The sequence below is a fragment of the Silurus aristotelis genome (genome assembly GCF_946808225.1).
Source record: "Silurus aristotelis genome assembly, chromosome: 1".
Lineage (NCBI taxonomy): Eukaryota > Metazoa > Chordata > Actinopteri > Siluriformes > Siluridae > Silurus > Silurus aristotelis.
The window spans coordinates 5,469,432-5,495,959 of NC_139574.1; the positions used below are offsets into that span (position 1 = coordinate 5,469,432).

The 26,528-nt window shown below is 40.4% G+C and overlaps 1 protein-coding gene across 1 annotated transcript in view; it reads left to right on the forward strand.

Moving 5' to 3' along the window:
• apbb1ip (amyloid beta (A4) precursor protein-binding, family B, member 1 interacting protein) overlaps positions 1–26,285 on the forward strand; it is a 57,137-nt gene extending 30,852 nt beyond the window's left edge. The window contains exons 6-14 of the mRNA XM_083546173.1: positions 139–298; positions 3,143–3,264; positions 5,389–5,463; positions 7,793–7,936; positions 9,515–9,625; positions 18,471–18,569; positions 22,175–22,310; positions 24,345–24,397; positions 25,121–26,285. Of these exons, the coding sequence (XP_083402299.1) occupies positions 139–298; positions 3,143–3,264; positions 5,389–5,463; positions 7,793–7,936; positions 9,515–9,625; positions 18,471–18,569; positions 22,175–22,310; positions 24,345–24,397; positions 25,121–25,768 (1,548 nt within the window). The 3' untranslated portion in view covers positions 25,769–26,285. The remainder of the gene's footprint in view (positions 1–138; positions 299–3,142; positions 3,265–5,388; positions 5,464–7,792; positions 7,937–9,514; positions 9,626–18,470; positions 18,570–22,174; positions 22,311–24,344; positions 24,398–25,120) is intronic.
• Positions 26,286–26,528: the final 243 nt, after the last annotated feature.

Consider the following 26,528-nt stretch of genomic DNA (forward strand, 5'->3'; position numbering starts at 1 on the left):
ATAGATAGATAGATAGATAGATAGATAGATAGATAGATAGATAGATAGATAGATAGATAGATAGATAAATGTATGTTCAGGAAATCTTGCCTTTAGTGAGCAGTGTTTGGACTGAACCATGTGTTGTGTATCTAACAGCTGATCGTGAAGGTCCAGATGACAGACGGCAGCGCCAAGACTCTGATGGTGGATGAGAGACAGACAGTGAGGGATGTGCTGGATAACCTGTTTGAGAAAACGCACTGTGACGGCAACGTGGACTGGTGCGTGTGTGAGACCAACCCTGAGCTGCAGACAGGTGAGATATACTCTCTGTCTCTCTCTCTCTCTCTCTCACACACACACACACACATGTAGGGTGTTAATTTGTAGTTCTGCTTCAACATGGCCGTGCAAGGGGCTCATTCTGTTCTAAATGACGCTGGTTTGTTATATTACAGTTTTTCTCAGTTGCTTAGGAGCTTTTCTTCTCAGACCAAAAATAAAATTCTCAATACTTCTATTTCAACCTCCACATCATAAAAGCATTTCGCATTGTTTTGATTAAATTGTGAATGCTTTTGTACATGCATTTAATGAATTGTGTACAAGTGGCTGCTGTTTCCTACATTATCAGTTGTTTATGTTGATGTTGATCAAAATATATTATACTGGTTTCACCTGAATAATTTTAACCCCAAAAACATCTCAGCATCAGTTCATTGTATACGTCATTGAATGCAAAATGCTTAAACCAGTTGTCAGAATCTGTGAAGCCTAAATTTGATAATTTGATGATAAATTGTGCAGTTGAATCTTGAACGTCACTAATGAAGGCGAGTGAAAGACATCAGATCAACCAATAATCAACCAGTTTTCTAAAACAGGTCAAAGGTGAATCTTGTGAACCTTCAGTTGGAGAGTGAATACAGACAAAACACAGAATTACAAATTCTGAAACTGGATGAACAACCAAGAAACTAATGAACACTAGTACAGTAAAAGTGTGAATCCTGTCCGGTCTCATGCAATCAATATAAATAAAATATGCAATCAAATAAATGAAATTATGCTGCTGAAATCCAGAGATGCCAAACAGAAGAAATTCATCTTTGTGCATATCCATGTGATCCAAACCATCGTTTATATCAAGAAATACTGAAACTGTGCACCATCATACTGACAACATGACAACATGACTTTTTATCTTCTTTTGTGAACAATGACAATGCGACTTTTCATTCTGATGGAAATGAGATGTTCATTGACACAAATATTTACTTTTGAGAGATACAGAAAAGTTCAGGCTTTTGCAAGAAATCCAATGTGTTGTGCTGTTTGTACAAATTGTTTTGAGAAATGCACTCACTGCTTTGTAAAAATTAAGGACGATTCAAGAAATCCTCCAAAGCAACTGAGAAAAACTGTAACTGCACAGAAAAACTTGCGCATCCTATACTAACAGATGGAAGTCTGGTGTGTAAACCTGGCATGCGAAGACTGCATTATAAATTGTATCCAGATGATCAAACGTTTGAAAATGTATGAATTTTGTTTCCCATGGTGATGATGTCAGACTTCTGAGGAAGTAACTAAACCTTGATACGCCAGTGGTGTTCTTTCCTCTTTTCACAAGTCTGTATGTTCGAACATGTGCAACACACACTGAAGAATACAATAAGTTCAGTTAAAATGCTTTTCTCTGTATTTAATGCCAGTAAACAGCCTCAGACCACCAACACAACAGCTCCATCAAAACCTTTGATGTGTTGAAGCTGCTTTAACACACTGCTACAGTAACTGGGTGGCCAAGTAAAATAAAACACTGGGGTGAGAAGCTTGGGGGTACGACAAGTGGAACATTATGAACCCGTATAAAGTGTTTAATATTGTCGTATGCACCAAAGGGTGCCGTCTGATTGGTCAGAAGGTGTAGATACATTTTCTCTAACAGCAGCTCTGACTGTCAGGCAAATCATAGGCATATACTGACATATATGGCATTTTGAAGACGCCCTAATCCAAACTTACATTTATCTCATTTAAACCAAAGTCCAAAGCCTTATATATATCAGTGGATTACCAATAGAGCCAACAAGTCCTTCTTTCCTGGTCTAACACTGATCCATAATTATTCCCAATGGTCTATTCTCTACATTTTATAGCTTTTCTCCCAGGTGCACTGCTGCCAGAAGTTTCTGTATACGTTGGAGTTTCTATCCAATTAGATATCAGTCGTCACATCACGTATTACCGAGGTCAAAGACGTCCACCATAACGCCTTCAGGAAGCAGCACTGGCAATGTCTAGTAGCTTAAAATCTATTAAAATTAATCTGTTGCTTTAACCAATCAGATTTCAAGTTGGTGGCATGGAAGCCATCTAGCAGGCATCCAACAATGTCAGCATTTTCATGTCTTTTGATTGGATGGTCAGAGAGCGCACTAGTCAGAGCATCTGTATCAAATGTCGTATCAAATGTCATGAATGACAAATCGATTTGGTGTCAGATACACTTACCAGGACAAAACAGTTTAAAACAGTTGTTAAACTTTTTTAATTTTGCATTTTCTTTAACTGTAGAATTTGCACAGGAAAACACAATTTGCCTTTATTTTCAATCCCTAGGAAAACAATATTGGTTAATATCGATGCTTCTGCTAGAAATGATGTATGTGGGCGGTGCAGTTGTGGCTACAGTGAAAGGAGACTTGTTAAATTGTTTTCATTGGGTCTCTTGCTTCAGTAATGATATTTATTCTCACTGTGTGAGATTCCTGTGTGTGATGCAGCGCTCTGTTTTACTGTGCTTCTCTTTAATATTGATGAGTTAATATTGCGGTTTTTATAACCTCTGTGTCATAATGATGGTATTAAGAGGTAAAATTATTTAGGTAGGACACCACTGATTGCCCAGGTCTTAAATACACGGCCTGCCACTGACTTACATGTTTCTATAGTAACAACTGACTTGTACGGCAAACACACTAACAATATTTGATCTTTTTATGATGTATTTTGTCCTGGAAGGAGTCTCCAGTTTTAAAGTACCTTAAATGTATATCCTGTACACTGTAGTTTATGAGTTGTGTATATACACTACAGAAAAACAGGAATACGTTCACTCAATGCCGATCTGACCTTCAGCATGTCCTTTCCGCAGAGCGAGGCTTCGAGGACCATGAGAACTTGGTGGAACCTCTCTCCGCATGGACACGGGACAGCGAGAACAAAGTGGTTTTCCTAGAGAAGAAGTGCAAGTATGAAGTTTTCAAAAACCCACAGGCAAGTACTACTGGATCTGATCATTACATGTGAAAACCTCACATCCTAACCAAACATTTTTCCTTATATAACAATAACAATTGTGCTTTTGTATATTTCATATTAAATACTGTTTGTACTATCTGTCAAAGTGTGGAAACATCTAGTCTTTTATGGCTTTTGAGGCACATGCATGTTGTGTCTATGCAACAAACTTGCTAAAAGTCAAACGCACAAGAATTGTACAGCGAATGAGTGGAAGAAAGTTCTGTGGAGTCCAAATTGGACAGTTTTGTCTCTAACACATGAACTTGTGTAAGATCAGAGAAGATATGATCAAACTACCTCACCCCCATAGTCAAAAAACGAAAGTGGAAGCTAAATGGTTTGGGGTTGTTTTGGAGCAGGGAAGGTTGGATACTTATTCTGGAAAGTAAAATGATTCCTAAAACAACATGGCCACCATTCTATAACCAACAAGACAAATAGCTGAAGCGTATGTTCAAGTTCTGTAAGGGATTATTTAGAGAGCGACCAGTCATCTGGAGTGATATCTGTCCTGGAATCATCTGCCCAGTCACTGAACCTCAATCCTATTGAACTGCTCTGAAATGATTTGGATCTTAAAGTAATCACCAACTAGAGATTCTGGCAAGTTTAACAAGAGACACGGAAAAGTATTTCAGATAAATATGTGGAGAAATGAACAGTGGAGTGTTTAAAGCTGTTATTAATGCTAAGGGAAGATTTATAAATGTAAATAAAGTGGAACATATGAACAAACTACAAACTTCTCACCATGCACTGTTCTTTTGCCCATGTTGAAATGTGATATAATCACAGTAAGGATGCCAATCAACAGTGAAACCGAGAAAGTAAATATTTAGGAATCTGAGAAAGCTGGAGAGACCTGAAGCTCAGATGATAGAAGCTGGACAATGCAATGAAGCTGAACCTTATAGAAATACAGCAAGAAGAAAAAAACATTATTAAACAAAAGGCCACATTAAATAACATTAAAAAGCCATCATTGCTGTGTTAGAGGCCAAATGTGAGGAAAAAGGAAATTTGCTGTTAACCAACGCTCTCCATCTATAGGACCGAGCTCGAGCCAGGGTTAGAAACATCAGGATCCAGATGTGCAAACCAGATATAAAGGCATATCTTGAAGACTTGCAGCTGTAGTTGCATCCTAATGTGGCATTCTGTCAAATGCTTAATGTGGGATTTTTGTTTTTGTATAAATGTATTTTTAGGAAAAATAAATAAATAAATAAAGATTTTAGAACAAATTTAGATAAAATGTAAACAGATCTCTGAATAAAAAACTTAAATTATTTTTTACCTTTGCAACTTACTCAAGAAAAGAAATGAGACCCTTCACCTTTACATTTTTTTTTCAATTTGTTCTTATCTATCCATGGTTTTGTTTCCATCGTGAAAACAAAAACAAGGCTGTGGAGGAATTCTGCTGCTTATAGGGCGCCAAAATATGGAGCGAGCTTCAACCTCGAGCCAACGTTCTGCAAACTGTCACACTGACGGAGAATCACGCCGCTTATCTGCTCGCTTCCGTGAGAACGTTTTGGCTGGACAGCATGAAGTCATCTGCAAAGCAGACCTCGCATTCAATACGTTTCCCATGCCACGTTTCTCTCTCTCTCTCTCTCTCTCTCTCTCTCTCTCTCTCTCTCTCTCTCTCTCTCTCTCTCTCTCTCTCTCTCATTTTTTCCCTATTATTCACTTTACAGTAAAATGCAATGCTTATTTTGTTTCTAAACATCATCATCATCATCATTTGGGCGTCTCGTCTATTTTTCTTCTTATCTTTCAATTACACTCAGCCGGTGTGCTGGCAATCTTTTCTCCTTATGAGTCTCGGTGATATGAGCTCCAGCCCATGCGTCTGACTGAAGAAGCAGCAGATGTGGTGATTATACCAGGGTTATTATCAGCACCCAGCTTCATCATTGTGTCTATTCAGTTCCAGTTAGTGTGTGTTCCGAAGGAGACTTTGTTCCTCAGCTGATAAAAAACACTCCAGTCCTGACTTCCATGACAAACACCACCGATTATAATAACAGTGTATAAAAGGCTCACACGGTGAGAGTGCATCAATATTCAATAACCTGTTCCTCTTTACAGAACTTCTATTTGTGGAAAAAGGAGAAGAAGTCACTCAAAGACATGAAAGAAAGAGACAAAGAGCTCCTTCTGGAGGTACGTGAGTACTTCAGGATTTTATGTACAGCCTAAATAAGTGGGAAATGAAACGTCGTGTCATGCTCTGCGAGAAAAATGACGTGGCGTGATGATGCGTTTCATTTGCTTCAGTATTGAACAGTTCATTCTTTTTTTCATTCTGAAGTGATTTATTCCTTTTAATTGACAGCAAATTGCCAACAATTACACTGTTCTACTTATTACGTGACTCATTTATAGATAGATAGATAGATAGATAGATAGATAGATAGATAGATAGATAGATAGATAGATAGATAGATAGACAGACAGACAGACAGACAGACAGACAGACAGACAGACAGACAGACAGACAGACAGGGTGGCTTGGTGCGAGGGCGGACGGACGGATGGACGGACGGATGGACGGACAGACAGACAGACAGACAGGGTGGCTGGGTGCGAGGACGGATGGATGGATGGATGGATGGATGGATAGATGGACGGACGGACGGACGGACGGACGGACGGACGGACAGACAGGGTGGCTGGGTGGCTGGGTGGCTGGGTGCGAGGGCGGACGGACGGACGGACAGACAGACAGACAGACAGACAGACAGACAGACAGACAGACAGACAGACAGGGTGGCTGGGTGGCTGGGTGCGAGGGCGGATGGATGGATGGACGGACGGACGGACGGACGGACGGACGGACGGATGGACGGACGGATGGACAGACAGACAGGGTGGCTGGGTGCGAGGGCGGATGGATGGATGGATGGATGGATGGATGGATGGATGGATAGATGGACGGACAGACAGACAGACAGACAGACAGACAGACAGACAGACAGGGTGGCTGGGTGCGAGGGCGGACGGACGGACGGACAGACAGACAGACAGACAGACAGACAGACAGGGTGGCTGGGTGGCTGGGTGCGAGGGCGGATGGATGGATGGACGGACGGACGGACGGACGGACGGACGGACGGACGGACGGACGGACGGACAGACAGACAGACAGGGTGGCTGGGTGGCTGGGTGCGAGGGCGGATGGATGGGTCGATGGATGGACGGACGGACGGACAGACAGACAGACAGACAGACAGACAGACAGACAGACAGACAGACAGACAGACAGAATGGCTGGGTGCGAGGGCGGATGGATGGGTCGATGGATGGACGGACGGACGGACAGACAGACAGACAGACAGACAGACAGACAGACAGACAGACAGACAGACAGACAGACAGACAGACAGGGTGGCTGGGTGCGAGGACGGACGGACAGACAGACAGACAGACAGACAGACAGACAGACAGACAGACAGACAGACAGACAGACAGACAGGGTGGCTGGGTGCGAGGGCGGATGGATGGATAGATGGATGGATGGATGGATGGATAGACAGACAGACAGACAGACAGACAGACAGACAGACAGACAGACAGACAGACAGACAGACAGGGTGGCTGGGTGGCTGGGTGGCTGGGTGCGAGGACGGACGGACGGACAGACAGACAGATAGATCGATAGATCGATAGATCGATAGATAGAGATGTTATGTTACAGCTTTACTCCATTACCCCTTAATTACATCGTTAAAAGAAATTTGTTTGAAATCTTAGCAAATTTGTGTTACAGATCACATGTATATAAATATTCACAGTCTTTGCCATGACACTAAAAACTGAGCTCAGGTGCATCCTGTTATCACGATCTGAAACTTGTAGCATTAAACTCAAAAAGACTTGAGGCTGTAATTGCCAAAGGAGCTTCAACAAAGTGTTAAGCAAAGACTGTAAATATTTATGTACATGTGACTTTTTTGACTTTTTTATTTGTAATACATTTGCAAAGATTTCAAACACTTTCACGTTGTCATTACAGGGTTTCGTTTGTAGAATTAGGAAGAAAATAATGAATTTAATCCAGTTTGGAATAAAGCTGTAACAACAAAATGTAGAATGTCTTCAACACAGTTTGCTTCCTGTTCTTGATTTTTATAGCAGCTATAAGTGTAACTTCCTCTCAGCAGCCTGGCTTTCTCATCCTTACTTCGTTGTAATTAGCATACATGAAAGTCTTGGAGAAATTTGGAGAAAACGTCACAGCATCCAGATATACATACACGAGTCGTATTCTAAACGTGTCTCTGTGTAGCTCGATGCTATAAAAGTGATGAGAAGAAGTGTATTAGTATTCACTTGTCTCTGGCCGTGTTCTTAGAAAATGCAAAAGCAATGTGCTTACATCAGCCAGATATACAGTAACGCTGAGAGCTTTTTCTAAAGTGATCTTCTCTGCATGTGTGTGTGTGTGTGTGTGTATGTGTGTGTGTGTGTGTGTGTGTCTGATGGTGTGTAGGAGAACTTCTGCGGGCCATCAGTAATTGTGCCTGACCTGGAGGGAGTTCTTCATCTGAAAGAGGAAGGCAAGAAATCCTGGAAACCTCGCTACTTCCTGCTACGCGCCTCTGGACTGTATTACTTACCCAAAGGGAAGAATAAGGTCAGCATGCGAAAGAAGGCACACACACACACACACACACACACACACACACACACACACACACACACACACACACACACACACATATACAGTTCAGTTTGACCTCTTGTCCAGTCCAACTTTAAAGCACTTAGAAATCTAAAGGGTTTAATGTATGTTCCAGTTTTTAAATTGAAACCATGTGTGTGTGTGTTTGTGTGCGCATGTATGCATGTGTGCATGCATGTACAAAATGTGTGTGTGTGTGCTCATTTGTGCATGTATGTGTAGGTGTGTGTGCATGCATGAACATGTTAATGTTTGTGTTAAGTGTGTGTGTGTGTGTGTGTGTGTGTGTGTGTGTGTGTGTGTGTGTGTGTGTGGTCTGCATGTGATGTCTGAAACTTCACAATATAACCTCATCTAAAAATAACTGCACACACCTGTCCAACCACCCCCACACACCACACACACACACACACACACACAAACACACACACTCTCTCTAGCAATCAGCACATGCTGCAGAAATACTCATTATGAATGGTTGTTGTTTTCATTAAGTCTTGCTCTTTGTTGTAACCATTAAAGATGGCATCTGCTATATTGACTATTCAAATGGGTTTCATTGCTTCTATCTTTTTAAATATGCAATCCTTCATACAGGGATGACATTTTCCATGCCCAGAGCTGGAACACTCCCACTTCTGCTCCAAAGTGTATTGGAAAAAACATTACAAATAAACAAAAAGACTTCATCAATAAATCATTTTTTTTGGCACTTTTCCAACATTTAAGTTGGAAACTAAGGGAACCCATCAAGGTTCTGACTAGAGCCCTACAAGTGTATCACTTGATAAGTGTGTGTGTGAAGAAAACTGTTGGCTGTTGGTACTTCTTGATATCTGGGTAGTTGTAAAGTGGTTCTTCGATGGTTCTTTTTAAATATGGTGGTGGAAGCTCAGTGGTCAAGATGTTGAAATTCCAAAGTTTGTTCAGAAGGTTCAGAGGGTTGTAAGGTCAAATTCCAGCACCACCATGCCGCAATTGCTGGGCCCTTGAGCAAGGCCCTTAACCCTCAACTCAGCTCAGTTGTATAAATGAGATAAAGGTCACTCTGGATAAAACCGTCTTCCAAATGCTATAAATGAAAATCTAAACTTGATTCCTTTATATTTAGGACAGTTGGTAGACATGCTTATCCAGAACGACCATGATAATACAATTATCTTGTTTTTTACACTGAGCAGTTGAGGGGATAAGGACCTTATCAGGGGCCTAAGAGTGGCAGCTTGGTGGTGCTGGGATTTGAACTCACAACCTTCCATTGGGAAGTCCATTTTTTAATCCCTCTGTGCTACCACTTAGATCCTTTTCTGAGAGTAAACAACCTGTTAGAAGATCTCCAGAGGGACAAACATTCAAGTGTTGAAGTTGAAGTTTCACTGCAATTTTCTTCACTTTATCAAATACAAGGGCTTTTAAAAAGCAGTAAAAAAAAACTGCTCTGTTAAATTAATTCAAATATTAAAAGCTTGAATAATCTATCTCTTTCTTTCTCTCTTTCTCTTTCTTCTCCTCTTTCACTTCATCTGTTAGGCATCTAAAGACATGGTGTGTCTTTTGCAGTTTGATAATGTGAATGTGTATTACTGCAACGAGTACAAAACCAGATACAAAGCCCCCACTGACCACTGCTTCATCCTCAAGGTGAGTTTACTAAACACACACACACACACACACACACACACACACACACACACACACACACACACACACACACACACACACACACACACTGACAGACACACACATACACACATATGCATACTCACTCACACACACATACATGCACACATAGACATGCACAAACGCAGAAAAAGAAAATCACACACAGACACACACATACCTATATTTGCAGACAAAGATACAAACACAGACACACATAAACATAAACAAATACAGAAATGCACAAAGACATAAAAATGGACAGATATACACACATATGCAGACACACACACACACACACACACACACACACATACAGAAACACACACAGACAACAAATCATACACTCACAGTAAGACACACATACATAGACACACAAATATGAAGACAGATATAGATACACAAACACACACACACACACACACACACACACACACACACACACACACACACACACACACACACACACACACACTTCCAAAAAGACACACACAAACCACAAACACACATACACACAAATATGTATTCACAGATGCAAGCATACACAAACACACTTCTGCAAAAACATACACACATGCACGCACACACATACGGAAACACAAAAAGACAAAAAAACACACACAAAAATACTGTAGGAACACATTTACACATGTGCAAAAACACTCACACACACACACACACACACACACACACACACACACACACACACACACACACACATGCCCACATACTGTAGATGGACACATACACACAAACACACAGAGACAAACAACACACACATGTATATGAGTGATAGACACACACACACACACACACACACGCACACACAAAAAGCAAAAAAAAAATACATATACACATTTGCATAAATTCACACACTATTGGCTCTATTGTTTGAGTCACTATATTCTGTTAAAGGAAAATAATCAACTCATCAGTAACTCTGTTTAATATTATTGATTATTTTCCCATAATGGCACCACATCATGTGTTTTATTCCATATATTAATAATATAAAAATGACTCCCGTTTCTTATCAATTACTAAATCATTTAAAGAACAAAATAAACATATTTTGTACTTCAGCTGAGCAGGATGAAGCTACACAGGCTTGTGCTGTAGTGGTCCTGGGTAGATATAAAGTTTTTATAAGACTTCTACAAGATGCAATCCTGTAGTGAGAGTTTTGGTTACAAAAAAAATCACCATGAAACCCAGTAAAATTATTTTCTGCATCTTTGTGTACTATGTTTGTTATATCTGTAATTTTTTTAAACAGCTATTTAATTTTGGAAAATAAAAAAGCGGAAATAAAATTGGGTAGGAGAGAAAAAGAAGTGAAAATACATTAGAAAAAGGGGAAGAAAAAAATGTCCATCTGTTAATCGAACTGAAAATAAGTGAAATGAAATAAAGCGTACTGATCCCTGAACTGATACAGTTTATGTTTATTGAACATCCCATTACCGTTTTTTTATTCTAATAAGTTGCACTCTTCTGGGGAGGTTTTTTACTAGATCTGAGAGTCTGGCTGTGCAAATCAAGTCAGGTCAAGTTCGATTGGCTTTAGTGTCGGTTCAACCATATACAGTACAGTACACAGTAAAACTAAACAACATTCCTCAAGTACCAAGGATCTACATAAAACAGCACAAATGAACACAAGATAACACAAAACTAACCTGATTATACAGACCTATACACAGGAATACAACCTCAGTTCCAATAAAGATTGAAAAAAAGTCAAATGTAAATAACAGATTGCAATTATTTGTAAATTTCATAAACCCATAGTTCCCCTTCAGGAACTCGAGCTGCATCAGAAATGCTTTGGGAATGTCTCCGCATGGTCCACGCTCTGAATCTAATTGGTAATCAGTCCAATGCACATTGAGTGAAACCAGCACCAGCTTCTGTTGATTAGGAAGCGCTCAAACTATGTGTTGCTTGTTTGGGAACGGAGCATGCTAGATCGGTTCTTGAGGGAGCCGACTGCGCAGATTGCACTTGCATGACAATGTAAACCAGTCTTTGAAGGGGGGTGCCCCTGGTCCTCCTGGTTCTGGACCCGTTTTAGCTGAGGCAAAGCGGCATTTAAGGACGTTGGGGCTCACAAGTGGACCTCGCAAAGGGGTTGAAGATGGGCTTGTCCCTTTCGCCTTTCTCACCTGCCCAGTCCAGTGTTTGTTTGCAAGGTTCTTCCTCTGAATGTAGGGGGTAGGTTTTCGAGCCCCCTAAAACTACCCCTTAGGCAGTGCTCTTCAAAGCGTTTTTAGAGGTAGTGACCCATGCCGTTGCCAAGCTTGAAATCGATTGGCTGAGCAATCAGCAGAAAGCTCGGAAGGCTCCTTTTATTTAGTCTTAATTGGGTAAAATGTTCAATGATATTCGATGTAACTACAAACAGATAAAAAGTACAACATGTTTTTAAATGGACAACAGCAGTATTCATTGCAAACTGCTAAAGAAAAAAACTGTTCTCATAGATATCTTCATAATGATCTGATTTAGGTGTATTATCAAACAGCAGCAAGTAAAATAAAACCACACAGGACTGACAGTAAGAACTTTCCAGGAGTTAAAAATAATTGATTTGGTGTTTTCCTGTGTGATTAATGGTAGCAATGTGTTAGCTATAGCACTCTGATGCCTTAAATTAGTCTGTGCTGAACCACAGTGGAAAACCTGATGTGCTGAGTTAACATGAGCTTTTTTAAGGATCTGAAAGTTCTATCTATCAGTCTCAAAACGGCTTATCAGCAGAAACAGCCATGAGACACGAGAAACGGTACATGTCTGTTTCTCAGACTTAAAATACAAAAGCTGTTTGTGATCCAATTATTTTGTGTGGACGCTATCTGCTACTAGAGAAAGGGTTGCCATGTCTTATTGGGCTTTAAATCCAGACTTTTGTAGGACCAAAGGACTACTAGTAGCTCGAAATCTGGACCTGTGTGATTCATCCTGATATTGGATGAAGTTCTGTTCAAATAGAAACCATTAACTGTTGATGAGAATAGTTCCAAATGAACCATACAGTGGGGGGTAAAACTCAAGAATCATGAAGATGGATTTGGACTAACTTGAAACAGTTTGCCATAATGCCTTATAAATCCTTAAACAGTTTTTTACTCAAGGCTTCTTCTGTGAGCATTGATATATTGACAAAATGATGTATTGATTACCTTAATTAAATAATGAAACTCCAATGAAAGAATATCCAGATGTCATTTAGATCTCATTCTATGATTTTACTGTTTGCGTTAAACCCAAGAACTGTAATTAAGATTACCTGCTACAATGGCTTTGCGCTGCCATTTTTATTTAAATGCACGTCAGTGATCAGCTCAACAACAATGGAACAATAATAAATGGACGTTCGGTGACACCCAGATGAGGATGTTTTTTATTTTGAGAAGAGGGCAAAGTCTGCAGGAGCTAAATCTGGTGAGCAGGGTGGATACCAAATTGAGATCGGGTTGTTTCTGGTGAGAAACCTTGCGTGGGAGGAGAGCTTGGTGATCAGAATCGCACCAATTGCACAGCTCCCAAAGTACACAGGAGGATATGTTTTGGCACACTGACGTATAAGGTTCGGTGTTCCCTGTGACTGTGCGTGCTGCCATCTGTTGGCGTGCGACAAAACTAGTCTTGAATCCTTTTGATACCATTTGGTATACAGCTCAGAGGTTAAAGGCTTTACTTATGGGGCTAAAGAATGGGTGTTGGTGTGTCTGGGATTTTAACTTAACCTACCACCTCCTCTTCCCAACTTCTCCTTTAACAAAACTATTCTCAAACTTTATGGGATAAAGTGCCCCATTTTAATGCACATTCATCTGACAGGAAGTGAAATATGCAGGTTATTTGGTCAGCAAGCTGCTCCTTCTCTGCTTATTACAGCTCACTAAGCCCGGGTGACTAATCACAACTTACACAATTATTTCTAGGTGTGTGTGTGTGTGTGTGTGTCCTTCACACCACACCTTAACAAGCTATGATTAACAAAATGACCCACTCCGGAGGTGAAAATATATTAATATATATATATATATAAGAAATATCAGACATTTGTTAATTTTAGATTAGATATTAGGGCCAATAAACAACTTTTCTGCAACTATTATTGCATGTTTTGACGAAAATCTGGATCCTCTGCAGCTGATAACATTTTCCAAAACCCTGTTAGACACGATGGAGAACTTTGACGTTAAAGAAGTGAAATAGTATTTAAAACTTGTTCCTCCACTGTCTGGATGGTGTTCCCAGGCTAATGAGCAGTGTCAGGTTTCCTCCAAATGTAGTAGAAAAAAATACAATGTAAGTTCTTGTTTGATTTTTGGACTAATCCCCTCTCATATCTTCATGAGGTAGGGTTTTTTTGGGTTTTTTTTTAATAAATAATATGTTTATTGGTGATTTCAATATATATTTTGGTGTTAATTCAGTTGTGTTTTCTTACAAATTCCAGAAATAGGTGTATTTAAATTTGAATTGTGATCATGGAGCACTTTAATCGCATACAGTTTGACTCCTTTCAACAAAGGAGTCAAACTGTAAACAAACAGCATGGAAGACGATTACAGGTTGTAACAAAATATCAGCACAGCTTTAGAGTAATCATGACTGGGAGGAACCAGTCCTGACTCACCAACCACAACTGGTATCAGCATAATTCAGTTACCACTGGTTTTGCAAATCAGCACATTTAGCTGTATAATTTATATTTATTTCCAGCAAGCAGGCAAATTGTGGTTTACACCAAAGTCTGTGCAAAAGAAAATAGACCATCAGCCAAGCAAGATTCAATTCACGGGCTCTTTTATTGTCTTCTTCTTCTTCTTTCGGCTGCTTCTGTTAGGGGTCGCCACCGCGAATCAACTAAGTCAAGTCAAAAAGCTTTTATTGTCATTTCTACCATATATAGCTGACTCAGTACACAGTGAAAATGAGAAAACATTTCTTCAGAACCCTTTTGCTACAATAAACAACATAGAGTGACATCACACAACATAAAGGTAAATAACAGAACACAGAGGTCATTACTGAAGTAACTGTCCTTGCCACATAAGGTGCATAGAGGGGAGGGAGACTCCAATGATCTTCTCAGCTGTCTTCACTATCCTCTTTATGGTCTTGCGATCTGAGACGGTGCAATTCCCAAACCAGGCAGTAATGCAGCTGCTCAGGATGCTCTCGATGGTCCCTCTGTAGAACATGGTCAGGATAGGAGGAGGGAGATGGCCTTTCCTCAACCTTCTTAGAAAGTAGAGGCACTGCTGGGCTTTCTTGGTGATGGAACTAGTGTTGAGTGACCAGGTGAATTTCTTTGGCAGATGTACACCAAGAAATTTGGTGCTCTTGACAATCTCCACGAAGGATCAATCGATGATCAGTGGAAAATGGCTGCTTAGGTTATAAAGGTTATTAAGTACATCCTCATGCCGATTTGTTGTCGCATGATTTCTGTACCGTAACAGCGTCTGGCAGTCGTATACATGAACACAGCTGTCTCTGGTGTCTATGTACTTGGAAAAGTTGGGCTAAAGACGTATACAGCACTATTTTGGATTTAGAGAGGCCGCTGCTAGCTACTGCTTTGAATCCTGGTTGGTGTGTATTTTCCAATAGATGCAAGGAGTGAAACAGTACATATATTCTTATGGAATTCCTTTGGTACAGGGCTTACAAATGTTCCCTCAAATTTCGCTCACAAATATAATTATGTTCTGGACGGCAAGATTGTTTAGTCTCCGGCTCACACTTTGAGCACAGTGTCAGTTTTTTTTATCATTAAACTTGAAAGCATGCACACCAAATTTAGGGGTATAAAAAAGAAACTTGAGTTAGTGCAGTCACTGTGGTTACTCAATTCTTCTTTTTCTTTTGTTCTTCTTCTTCTTTTAGCTGCTCCCATTAAGGGTCTCTACAGCAAATCCCCAACTCCATACCCCCCTGTCCTCTACATCTGCTTCTTTTAAACCAACTAACTGCATGTCACCCCTTATCACATCTATAAACCTCCTTTTTGGTCTTCCTCTTTTTCTCCTTTCGGCGGCTCCATCTTAAGCATTTTCCTACCGATATACCCTATGTCCAAACCATCTCAATTGCGCCTCTCGCATCTTGTCTCTAAAAGTTCTACATGTGCTGTTCCTCTAATAAACTCATTTGATTCCCCTCCATTCTCATCACTCCCCTAATCAAAACCTCAACATCTTCAGCTCTGCTACCTACAGCTTCACCTCCTGTCTATTACTCAATGCCACTGTCTCTAAACCATACATCATCACAGGTATCACCACAGTCCTATAAACCTTCCCTTTCACTCTCACATATACTCTTCTATCACAAATCACTCCTGCTACACATTTCTCCACCCAGAAGACCACCTTCACTCTTTTCTTCACTTCTCTAACACACTCTCCATTACTTTGCACTGTTGACCCCAGGTACCTGAACTCCTTCACCTTCTCCACCTCTTCTCCCTGCAACCACACCCCTCCACTGCCCTCCCTCTCATTGATACACATGTACTCTGTCTTACTCCTACTGACTTTCATTCCTCTTCTCTCCAGCGCATATCTTCACCTCTCCAGGCTCTTCTCAACCAGCTCCCTATTCCCACCACAAATCACAATATCATCCACAAACATCATAGTCCATGGAGACTCATGTCTGACCTCATCCATAAACCTGTCTATCACCACTGCAAACAAGAGAGGGCTCAGAGCCGATCCTTGATGCAATCCAACCTCCACCTTGAACCAGTCTGTCGTTCCTACTGCACACTTCACTGCTTTAACACTGTCCTCATACATGTCCTGCACCACCCTCATATACTTCTCTGCCACATCTGACTTACCACAACTCCTCTTTCCACCCTGTCGTACGCTTTCTCTAGATCCACAAACACACAATGCAAATCTTTCTGACCTTCTCTATACTTCTCCATCAACACTCTCAAAGCAAATAAGGCATCTGTGGTGCTCTTCCTCTGCATGAAACCGTACTGTTGCTCACAGATAATCAACTTTTCTCTCAGCCTGGCTTCCACTACTCTTTCCCATAACTTCATGTTGTGACTGATCAACTTTATTCCCCTGTAGTTACTGCAGGTCTGTACATCTCCCTTATCCTTAAAGATCGGTACCAGCACACTCCTTCTCCATTCCTCAGGCATCCTCTCACCTTCCAGACTCTTCTTTTTTAATCTTGTTAAAAACTCCACTGCCATCTCCTTGTACTCCTGCCTACTTTTCTCATCTCTCTGTCGATCCAATTCTGTTTTACCATCCTCTTTCTCCTTATGCTGTCCTGCACTTCCTCATTCCACCACCACGTCTCTTTTTCCTCCTTTCTATTTCCAGATGTCACACCAAGTACTTTTCTAACCATCTCCCTTATCACTCCTGCAGTAGTTGCCCAATCATCCAGGACCTCTTCTCCACCACCGAGCCCCTGTCTGACCTTTTCCCTGAATCTCACACTACACTCTTCCTCTTTCAGCTTCCACTATCTTATTCTTCTTTCAGTCCTCACTCTACTTCCTCTTCTTCTTCGCCTCCAGAACCATCCTACAGACCACCATCCGATGCTGTTTAGCTCCACTGTCCCCCGCCAACACCTTACAGTCTCCAATCTCTTTCAGGTTGCATCTCCTGCATAGAACATAGTCCACCTGTGTGCACCTTCCTCCACTCTTATACGTCACCCTATGCTCCTCCACATTCCTCTCCCTAAGACCATACCTACCCATCACCTCTGTTTTCTTTACCAACATGTCCATTAATGGTTCTCTTGACAAGACTGGTTCTGTTTTGCACTTCACGCCTGATAAATTGATTTTATTTGTATTATAAAACTCAAGTGAGTTTTGATCTCACTTAGCAGAAGGAAAGCTCACAATGTTTTTGTGAGCCATTATTTTCTACCTTGTATGGTTAGACACAATTTTATTGCGTGAGATTGGACATCTGATTTTCAGATTTTTATGCTTGATTTGAGACTTTGCACATCAGTGAAACAAAAGTCTAGTGATTTGCAAAAAATGTTCTGTAAAGGAAATTTTTTTTATATCTGAGTAAAGAAAGGACGTTGTGAAAAAATATGTGTTGCATTGTGTCAGGGATTCACCCTGCCACGCCCCCCTCTGTAGCTGTCAGGGATTCACCCTGCCACGCCCCCGTCTGTAGCTGTCAGAGATCCACCCTGCCACGCCCCCCTCGATAGCAGTCACGCTGCTTCCCAAGATTACCGACAGCTGTGGCTCATGAAAGATCAGACTACATAAACTCACGTTCTTGAGTCACAGGCTGTCGGTCGTTATATTGTCAAGCTGGACAATCGCGTGGCTGCGCGACCGCCGGCTGTATATGCGAATTCCACTTCCGACTTGGATTACTCATTGCCGAAGGCTTTATGGATTATGCTTGGGACATTCTAACTCATAGCGGACAACGCGTATCGAGCGGATGTCTTTGTTTGTTGTTTTCAACGGCTTATGAGTGTTTTTGTGTTGTACGGTTGTTGAAATAAAAGGACAATGATCGGACTATATCGGCTTCCGCGTCTGCAGCCTGACACATTGTCCCCACTTTTATTTTTATTTAATTAAAATATATCAAGACTTTTACTATAAATAAAAAATTAGAATTAAAACTCAAACTTAACAGAAAATAAAAGTAATGATTTTTCAAGTATAAAAAAATAACTTTTTATATCAATGTGATGAATGAAACTGAAATTAAAAGCCAAAATTAAAACTAGTAATATTTTTTAAAACTGTAATGTCTCTGGTGTTAATGAAGCTTGTGTGTTGTGTCTCTAGCATCCTCAGATCCAAAAGGAGTCTCAGTACATCAAGTACCTGTGCTGTGACGATGAATGGACCATGAACCTGTGGGTTACGGGGATCCGTATCGCTAAGGTGAGATAAACCACTGTGAGGACTTGTTATTTGTGTAAGACGCATTTATATTTGAGTAAACTGACTTTGATAAAAACATTACACATTTTACCTACAACCAGATCCTACTCATCACCTGACTCCTCATATACCTGTTATTAATGCAAGCTAGAGTGATTTACATATTTCATATTTATTTAGTTAGCTTACTTCAAATGATTATTGACTTCCAAGGTATGAAGTGTCCATATATTACGCCTTTAAGGAGTGGTGGATAAATACAACAAAATAAAATGATACAACCATAAAAACTGGTATTTCATAAATATAATAATAATCGTGAATCCACTGTGTTCTTCTTTGTTCAGTTTGCTCGCTTGAGGGTTTGAATTTAGCGGTACTGTATTGTGTTAGCGGCCGGAGCAGCCCCTTTAATAAGGTAGCGGATGGAGGTAAGACATGTGACCGAGGCATCATGACCTGCATCAAGAGTGAGTCATAGACAGATGTCCGATTATTTTCCAAAATAAAACATCGTTCAGAATCAGATAATAAATAAAATGGAAATAATGTAAGTTATGTATTCTTTCTGTGTGGCCCGGTACCAACTGACCCACAGACCGGTGCCGGTCTGCGGCCTGGAGGTTGGGGACCACTGCATTACAACACAGTGAAATTCTTACTTCACAACATCCCATCAATGTTGGAAGCTGGGATTAAAGCACAGTGTCAGCCATGATACAGTACCCTTGGAGAGCAGAGGTTAAAGGGCCTTGCTCAAGGGCCCCAGAGTGGCAGTTTGGTGATACCGTGGCTTGAAACCCCACGTCTCATCTCTAATGAGCCGTTTATAAATTAGGAAGAATAATAAAGCATTATTGTGATCCGTTCAGTCAGTTTTGCGCTACAATGAGAGCTTTAACTTGTCAATGCTGGGAAGAAGAGATGGCAGGATTCAGCCATTGGCTGATGCATCAGCATAAAAGTTATCAATGTGATGCATCCATTTAAAAAAGAGTGCATGGGATACAAGTTGGCTTTTTTATCGGTATGAATAATTTTTTGCTTGAGTAAAAACCGATTTATTTATATGTAATTATTAGTAGATGCGCTATACATTTATTATTTAGAAAGTAACCGATAATTTGTGCCTAATGTTTTTATACGTAGATCGATTTCTCTTTACTAAACTGTTTCTCAAGCGCATTCTCTCTGCATCACTGCTACTACGTGAATATGACGTCTCACAACACTACGGAGACCGAGGCGTGTCCTGAGAGTCACATAGAATACAGATTAACATGGCAGAGGTAGAGATGCAGGTAGAGAACATCTGGCTTTATTGAATCTTTTTTTTTCTTGTACTACAAAGCCGTGTGTGTGAAAGAAGCCATGTGTTAGAAGTCAGAAGGCACTTAAGTAAATTGATGATTTGCTGTCTGTCTGAACCAAAAAAATTTAAATGAACTTTCTGCACCATATTGAATTGCAGAACATCATACAGTGCATCCGGAAACTATTCACAGCGCTTTTCGAGCTTTATTCCAAAATGGATTAAATTTAAACAATAACCCATAACAACATGACAACATGAAAGAAGTTTGTTTGAAATCTTTGCAAATTTATTAAAAATAAAAAAGATATTAAAGTCACATGTACATAAATATTCACAGCTTTTGCTTAATACTTTGTTGAAGATCCTTTGGCACCAATTAGAGCCTCAAGTCTTTTTGAGTTTGATGCTACAAGCTTGATGCACCTGTTTTGGGCCAGTTTTTCCCCATTCTTTTTTGCAGAACTTCTCAAGCTCCATAAGGTTGGATGAGGAGTGTTGATGCACAGCTATTTTTAGATCTCTCCAGAGATGTTCAATCGGGTTCTAGTCTGGGCTCTGGCTGGGTTGCTCAAGGACAGTCACAGAGTCGTCCTGTAGCCACTTCTTTGTTATTTTGACTGTGTGCTTTGGGTTGTTGTCCTGTTGGAAGATGAACCGTCACCCCAGTCTGAGGTCCAGAGCAGGTTTTGATCAAGGACGTCTCTGTACATTGCTGCATTAATTTTTCCCTCGATCCTGACGAGTCTCCCAGCTCCTGTCACTGAAAAACATCCCCACAGCATGATGCTGCCACCACTATGCTTCACTGTAGGAATGGTATTGGCCAGGTGATAAACGATGCCTGGTTTCCTCCAGACATGGCAGGGATGTGATAGATCAGTGGTTAAAGCTTTGGGTTCCTGATCTGAAGGTCATGTGTTCAAGCCCCAGCACTGCCAAGTTTCCACTGTTGGGTCCTTGAGCAAGGCCCTTAACCCTGAACTGCTTGGTTGTATAAAAAAATGACTAATGTAAGTCACTCAGGATAAGGGTGTCTGTTAAATGGTGTAAATGTGAACATGACCCTTGGCATTCAGGCCAAAGAGTTAAATCTTTGTTTTTCATTGCGTTTTGGCAAACTCCAGGTGCGCTGTCATGTGCCTTTTACTGAGGAGTGGCTTCCATCTGGCCACTTTACCAATCAGGCCTGATTGGTGGAGTGCTGGAGAGATGGTTGTTCTCCTGGAAGGTTCTCCTTTCTTCACAGAGAAATGCTGGAGCTCTCTTAGAGTGACCATCAGGTTCTTCTTCACCTCCCTGACTAAGGCCCTTCTCCCCCGATCGATCAGTTTGGTGGGCAGCTCCGCTCTAGGAAGAGTCCTGGTGGTTCCAAACTCCTTCCTTTTATGGATGATGGAGGTCACTGTGCTCATTTGGACCCTCAATGCTGCAGTAATGTTTCTGTCCCTTTCTGCAGATCTGTGCCTCGATACAATCCTGTCTCTGAGGTCTACAGACAATTCCTTGGACTTCATTATGTGGTTTGTGCTCTGACACACACTGTTAATTGTGGGACATGATTTTTTCAACACTATTTTTTCCATTGTGTCTTATTGCATTAAATCGCATTGTGTTGACTTGAATTGCACTGCATTATAATAGGGGTGAATCGTATTACATAGCTACTTCATATGTATCTTTCATGTATTATATCATTGGTTATGCATCAAGATGTGAATCGCATCCGCCTCAGTTATGAAGCTGCTCATCCCTACTGGGAATTGACCAGGGTATAAGGTGATAATCCACAGCTAGGTGTGGATCTCCACTTCACCTCAGCCCATTATTGACCTTATGTAGCTTTATGTTGTGTGATGTTGCTCTATGTTGTTTAATGTAGCACCAGGGTTCTGGAGAAACGTTGTCCCATTTCACTGTGTGCTGCGTCAGCTATATATGGTGAAACTGACAATAAAAGCTTATTGACTTGACCTCCACATTGTGCAATAACATTCTGTATATATATTCAGTTCCACTATAAAATGAAATGTGTAAGTATATTCTTTCTCTGTTGTTAATCATTTAAAAGCAGCATGTGAAAAATGCATATGAAGATGCATTTATGAACATGTTCATGTCCAGGATCAAGGAGGAAATTGTTAACTGTGTGTGTGTGTGTGTGTGTGTGTGTGTGTGTGTGTGTGTGTGTGTGTGTGTGTGTGTGTGTGTGTGTGTGTGTGTGTGTGTGTGTGTGTGTGTGTGTGTGTGTGTGTGTGTGTGTGTGTGTGTGTGTGTGTGTGTGTGTCCCCAGTACGGTAAGACGTTATATGAGAACTATAAGACTGCTGTGAGAAAAGGGTCGTCTCTGTCTTCAGTCTGGACGAACAGGAGCCTCCAGCCGAGTCCGTCATCCTCCACTGCATCTACACCTTCACCAACACCGAAAGGTAACCACATATTACACATTATAAACTAAAGCCTTGTGAATTCTTACATAAAACAGCCAAGTGCAAAAGTTTGCACACCCCATACATGACGAAATGATGAATCTACCAGGGCCTTTTATGTTTGAAGTTTAGATTCTACAGATGTTCCTTTATTATCACTAGTAACAGATATAGATTTACATTTATCTCATTCATACAACTGAGCAACGGTAGGGTTTGGGGCCTTGCTCAGGGGCCCAGGAGTGGCAGCTTAGTGTGGCTGGGATTTAAACTGATAACCTTTGGAGTCCAATGCTACAACCTCCCATGATACTTGTGTATTGACAGCAATCATTAAACAGCATCAACTTTTCTGAATATGAATATAAATGTAGAATTTTATTCTACACCACTTTCACAAAACCTTTATGAAAATGGTTTGTGCTTTTGTGTTTCCAATTGTTCTTTTCTTAAATGATGTTTTTCACTGCTCAGCTCTATAAAAGGTTAATATTTTTGTGAGAATTTTAAGATTAACTTTATGTTTAAGAGTTTATTTCTTTTATAAACTGGACATTGTCACATGGCAGCTTAACCGAAATACATAGACTATTTGAACAAATATTTGTGGACACCTGACCATACGATTTTGTGCTTTTTGAACGTCCCGTTCCACATTTAGTCTTCATTTGCTCTTATAATACCCTCCGCTCTTCTGGGTAGATGTTCCACTAGATTTGTGGAGATTCATTCGGACACAAGGGTGTCATTAAAGTCAGGTAGTGATGTAGGTGAGAAGGTGAGGAGGTCTGGGGTGCAGTCAGCGTTCACATTCATCCCAAAGGTGTTCAATAGGGTTTAGAGCTCTATAGCAGGAGATCTTTCAGTCCAACCCATGTAAAGCAGATCTTCATAGATAAATAGAAAGATACAAGTGTATTGTCATTGCACAGTACAGTACAGGTACACAGCAACGAAATGCAGTTTTGCATCTACCAAAAGTGCACATAGTAGCAATTGTGCAAATTGGCAAGAGCAGATAAATATGTAAATATATGTACAGCATGTAATAGATTTATCAAAATATAAATATATACTATACTATATAGATTTAATATACAATTTATAAAGACAAGAAAGCAAGAAGTAGTGTGAAAACCTTTAATAAATTAATAAATACATTACAAACTTTCTTTATTTTTTCAATTAAATGATCTACATTCAATAATCTTTTATGGTTTTTGAGAGACACGTGCCTCCGAAGGGGGCGTGGCAGGGGGATTCCTGACACGTGCATGTTCCTCTTGTTTTTTATGCAACAAAATCAGTAATATAACAGTATAAAGATCGACTTTGACCAAACAAGTATTTAAATGTCCAGATGTTGTACTCGATTTTCAATGAAAAAATCCCCCCTTTTTTTTGCATAAATAACAGTTTTCAACATTCACCTGAAAAACTTCACTGTGCCTCTTGTAAAACTTCCCAAAGATGTTCTTCACTGGTTGGAGATTTCTTTGATGTAGTTGATCCCAAAGCAGTTTAATAGGATTTAGGTGAGGTGACTGGGAAGCTCATTCCATGAGAGATATCACTCCAGACGACTGTTTGCTCTGTAAAGAACTCTTACAGAACTCGAATTTACGCTTCGGCTCTTCCTGTATGGTGACGTCGCTTCCAATGACGCCGCAATCCAGATGGAATTGCATGGTGTATGTTGAAGTGTAGAATGGTAGCCATGTTGGTTGAAGATTCCTTTCACTTGGAATAAGTCTCCAACCTCAGTGTTTGACTGTGGGGGTGAGGTAGACTGCTAACATCTTCTCTCCTGTTCTCTGTCTTACACAAATTCTTCTGTTGTGTCTCAAAAACCATAAAATCCCAGGTGTTTCCACACGTTTTCACAGCCGCTGTACTTAACGCTGTAAAGCTGCTTTGTGACGATGCCCGTGTTGTTAACAGCGCAATCCAAATAACATTTAATTGACGTTTTTCCATCTTTGAACTAAAGCAAGGATATAAAACATGTCAGAATGAAATGATTGTGTTTTTCAGCCAAAGCAGCAAACGGACATGCTCCTCAGCCCCACTCGGAGCCAGCACTCAAGGTACACGAGCTAATAAAATGCTCTACTTGTATTAATTGCATGAGGGAGAAATCCATGTGCATTTCCTGTTCTAAGCCGTAACGACGGTACATGTTTTCCTTAAGCGCTAACACGTGGAAGCTCTTAACACGCCATGTTGTTGTCCTGTCTAACAACTAACACCTGATACTGACTCGCAGTGTTAGACATATTTCCCAGCTGTTTGTAACAAATTGCTGCACGAGAAGTTTGAGGTTGCCAAGTTGCTGGAAATGCAAAAAATTGAAAAAAAGACCTTGACAGAACTTGTTTACAGAACATGTTTACAGAAGATTTAAGTAAGTATTTAAGTCTACATACACACACTTTGATTATAGATCCTATAATGAAAATATGGCAATGCAAGGATTAATAGAAAAAATATGAATCACTCTTTGAGACGAATCGATTCAAAGAGTCGGTTTGTACTTGACCTATGATATTAGCTAATAATACACCACATTTGCATAAAGCAAAAGCTAATAAATCTTTGTGTAATTTTGTATAAATGACAAATAAATATGAATCTTCTCCAACACATAATATACTACACAACATACACCGCTTCATCTTTATTTTGAGCTTATTGACCTTCGAATAAACGTGCAGCTTTAATGATCGAATATCTACATTAACCTCTTAATCAGAAAATATGATTTAAACTATATTCTAAAAACAAAATTTTTTGTGGGTTTTTTTTTTAAGGCTCCGGCTTTCATTCCACCACCTCAAGGCCACGTCCTGCCCCCACCACCCCCGGACCCCAGCCTGCCTCTGGCTCCACCACCACCACCACCATTTCTGCCTGTGAAGAAGCAGCTCCCGTCACTCGGCCCTCAGCAAGCCGTTCCCACCTTCCCTCTTCCACCCTCAGACTTTCCGCTTCCTCCGCCTCCGAGCAATGACATGGAGCTTCCTCCTGACTTCCTCCCTCCACCTCCTCCCATGATGTTGGGAGAGCTTCCTCCACCTCCTCCAGATGTGTTCCTCCCTCCTCCTTCTCCTCCTCTTCAAGCTCTCGGTGGAGATCATTTTCCACCACCTCCACCGCCTCCTCCAGTTTCAGCTTTAGGTGGAGATCATCTTCCACCACCTCCACCTCCACCTCCACGACTAGGTGGAGATCATCTTCCACCACCACCTCCTCCTCTAGCTGCAGGTGGAGTTCCTCCACCTCCACCTCCACCACCACCATCATCATCTTCTGGAGCAGGATTCCAGCCCACACCAGGGTCTCTGAGGAAAGTCGGACCTCCACCTCCAAAGAGAACTACACCGACACAATCGGCGCCCTCTGGTGGTGACTTCATGTCAGAACTCATGGTCGCCATGCAGAAAAAACGTGGGCAGTGAACTTGCAGCAAAATTCACCCTTTTTTGACCCTATATATATTTGCTGTAAATATGTGGATTTGTCTGGATTCGTATTTTGGGGAATAATCTGTCAGTACTCCGATTTATTGAATTTCTTTTTTGAGGTATAGCTGAAGTTAGAACCGGGAAAATAGGAATGGAAACTTTCAATTAATGTGTAATGAGTGAAAGGTTTGTATAAAATCACTGTTTATTTCTGTGCAGAAATAAACAAGTCTCCAGGGTTTTTTTTTTAAAGAATCGATATACTCAGTTTCAATGTGTGATCATGTGCTTGAATCTCATTTTTTATAAAATAAATTACAAGAAAAGATGCACCCCCTCTATACAAATAATGCACAACATAAAAATGAATATATATTCACACTATGTGTTTCAGTCATATTATTCAGACCTGTTTTTGGTTGGTGTGATGAGTAAAAATAAATACACAAGTACCAGCATTGGCTTATATTACAACAATATGTTATAATGTAATAAAATTAATAGATAAAAATATATGTAAATAATCAGTTTTGTCATGTTTCAGATGAATTACTGGCCAAAAAAAAACCCCTCCAAAATTATCAGGAATCAATCAGGAATTGGAAAACACAAATTTTTACCTTTATTTTTAGTAAAATAAATAACAATAATAATGGCTAGACAGTATTTTCTTCCTATCCATCGCAATTTCTCTCTTTTTATCTTTACATAACAGTAGAAATGGATCTGTACATTATCAGAAACAGTCTGCTAG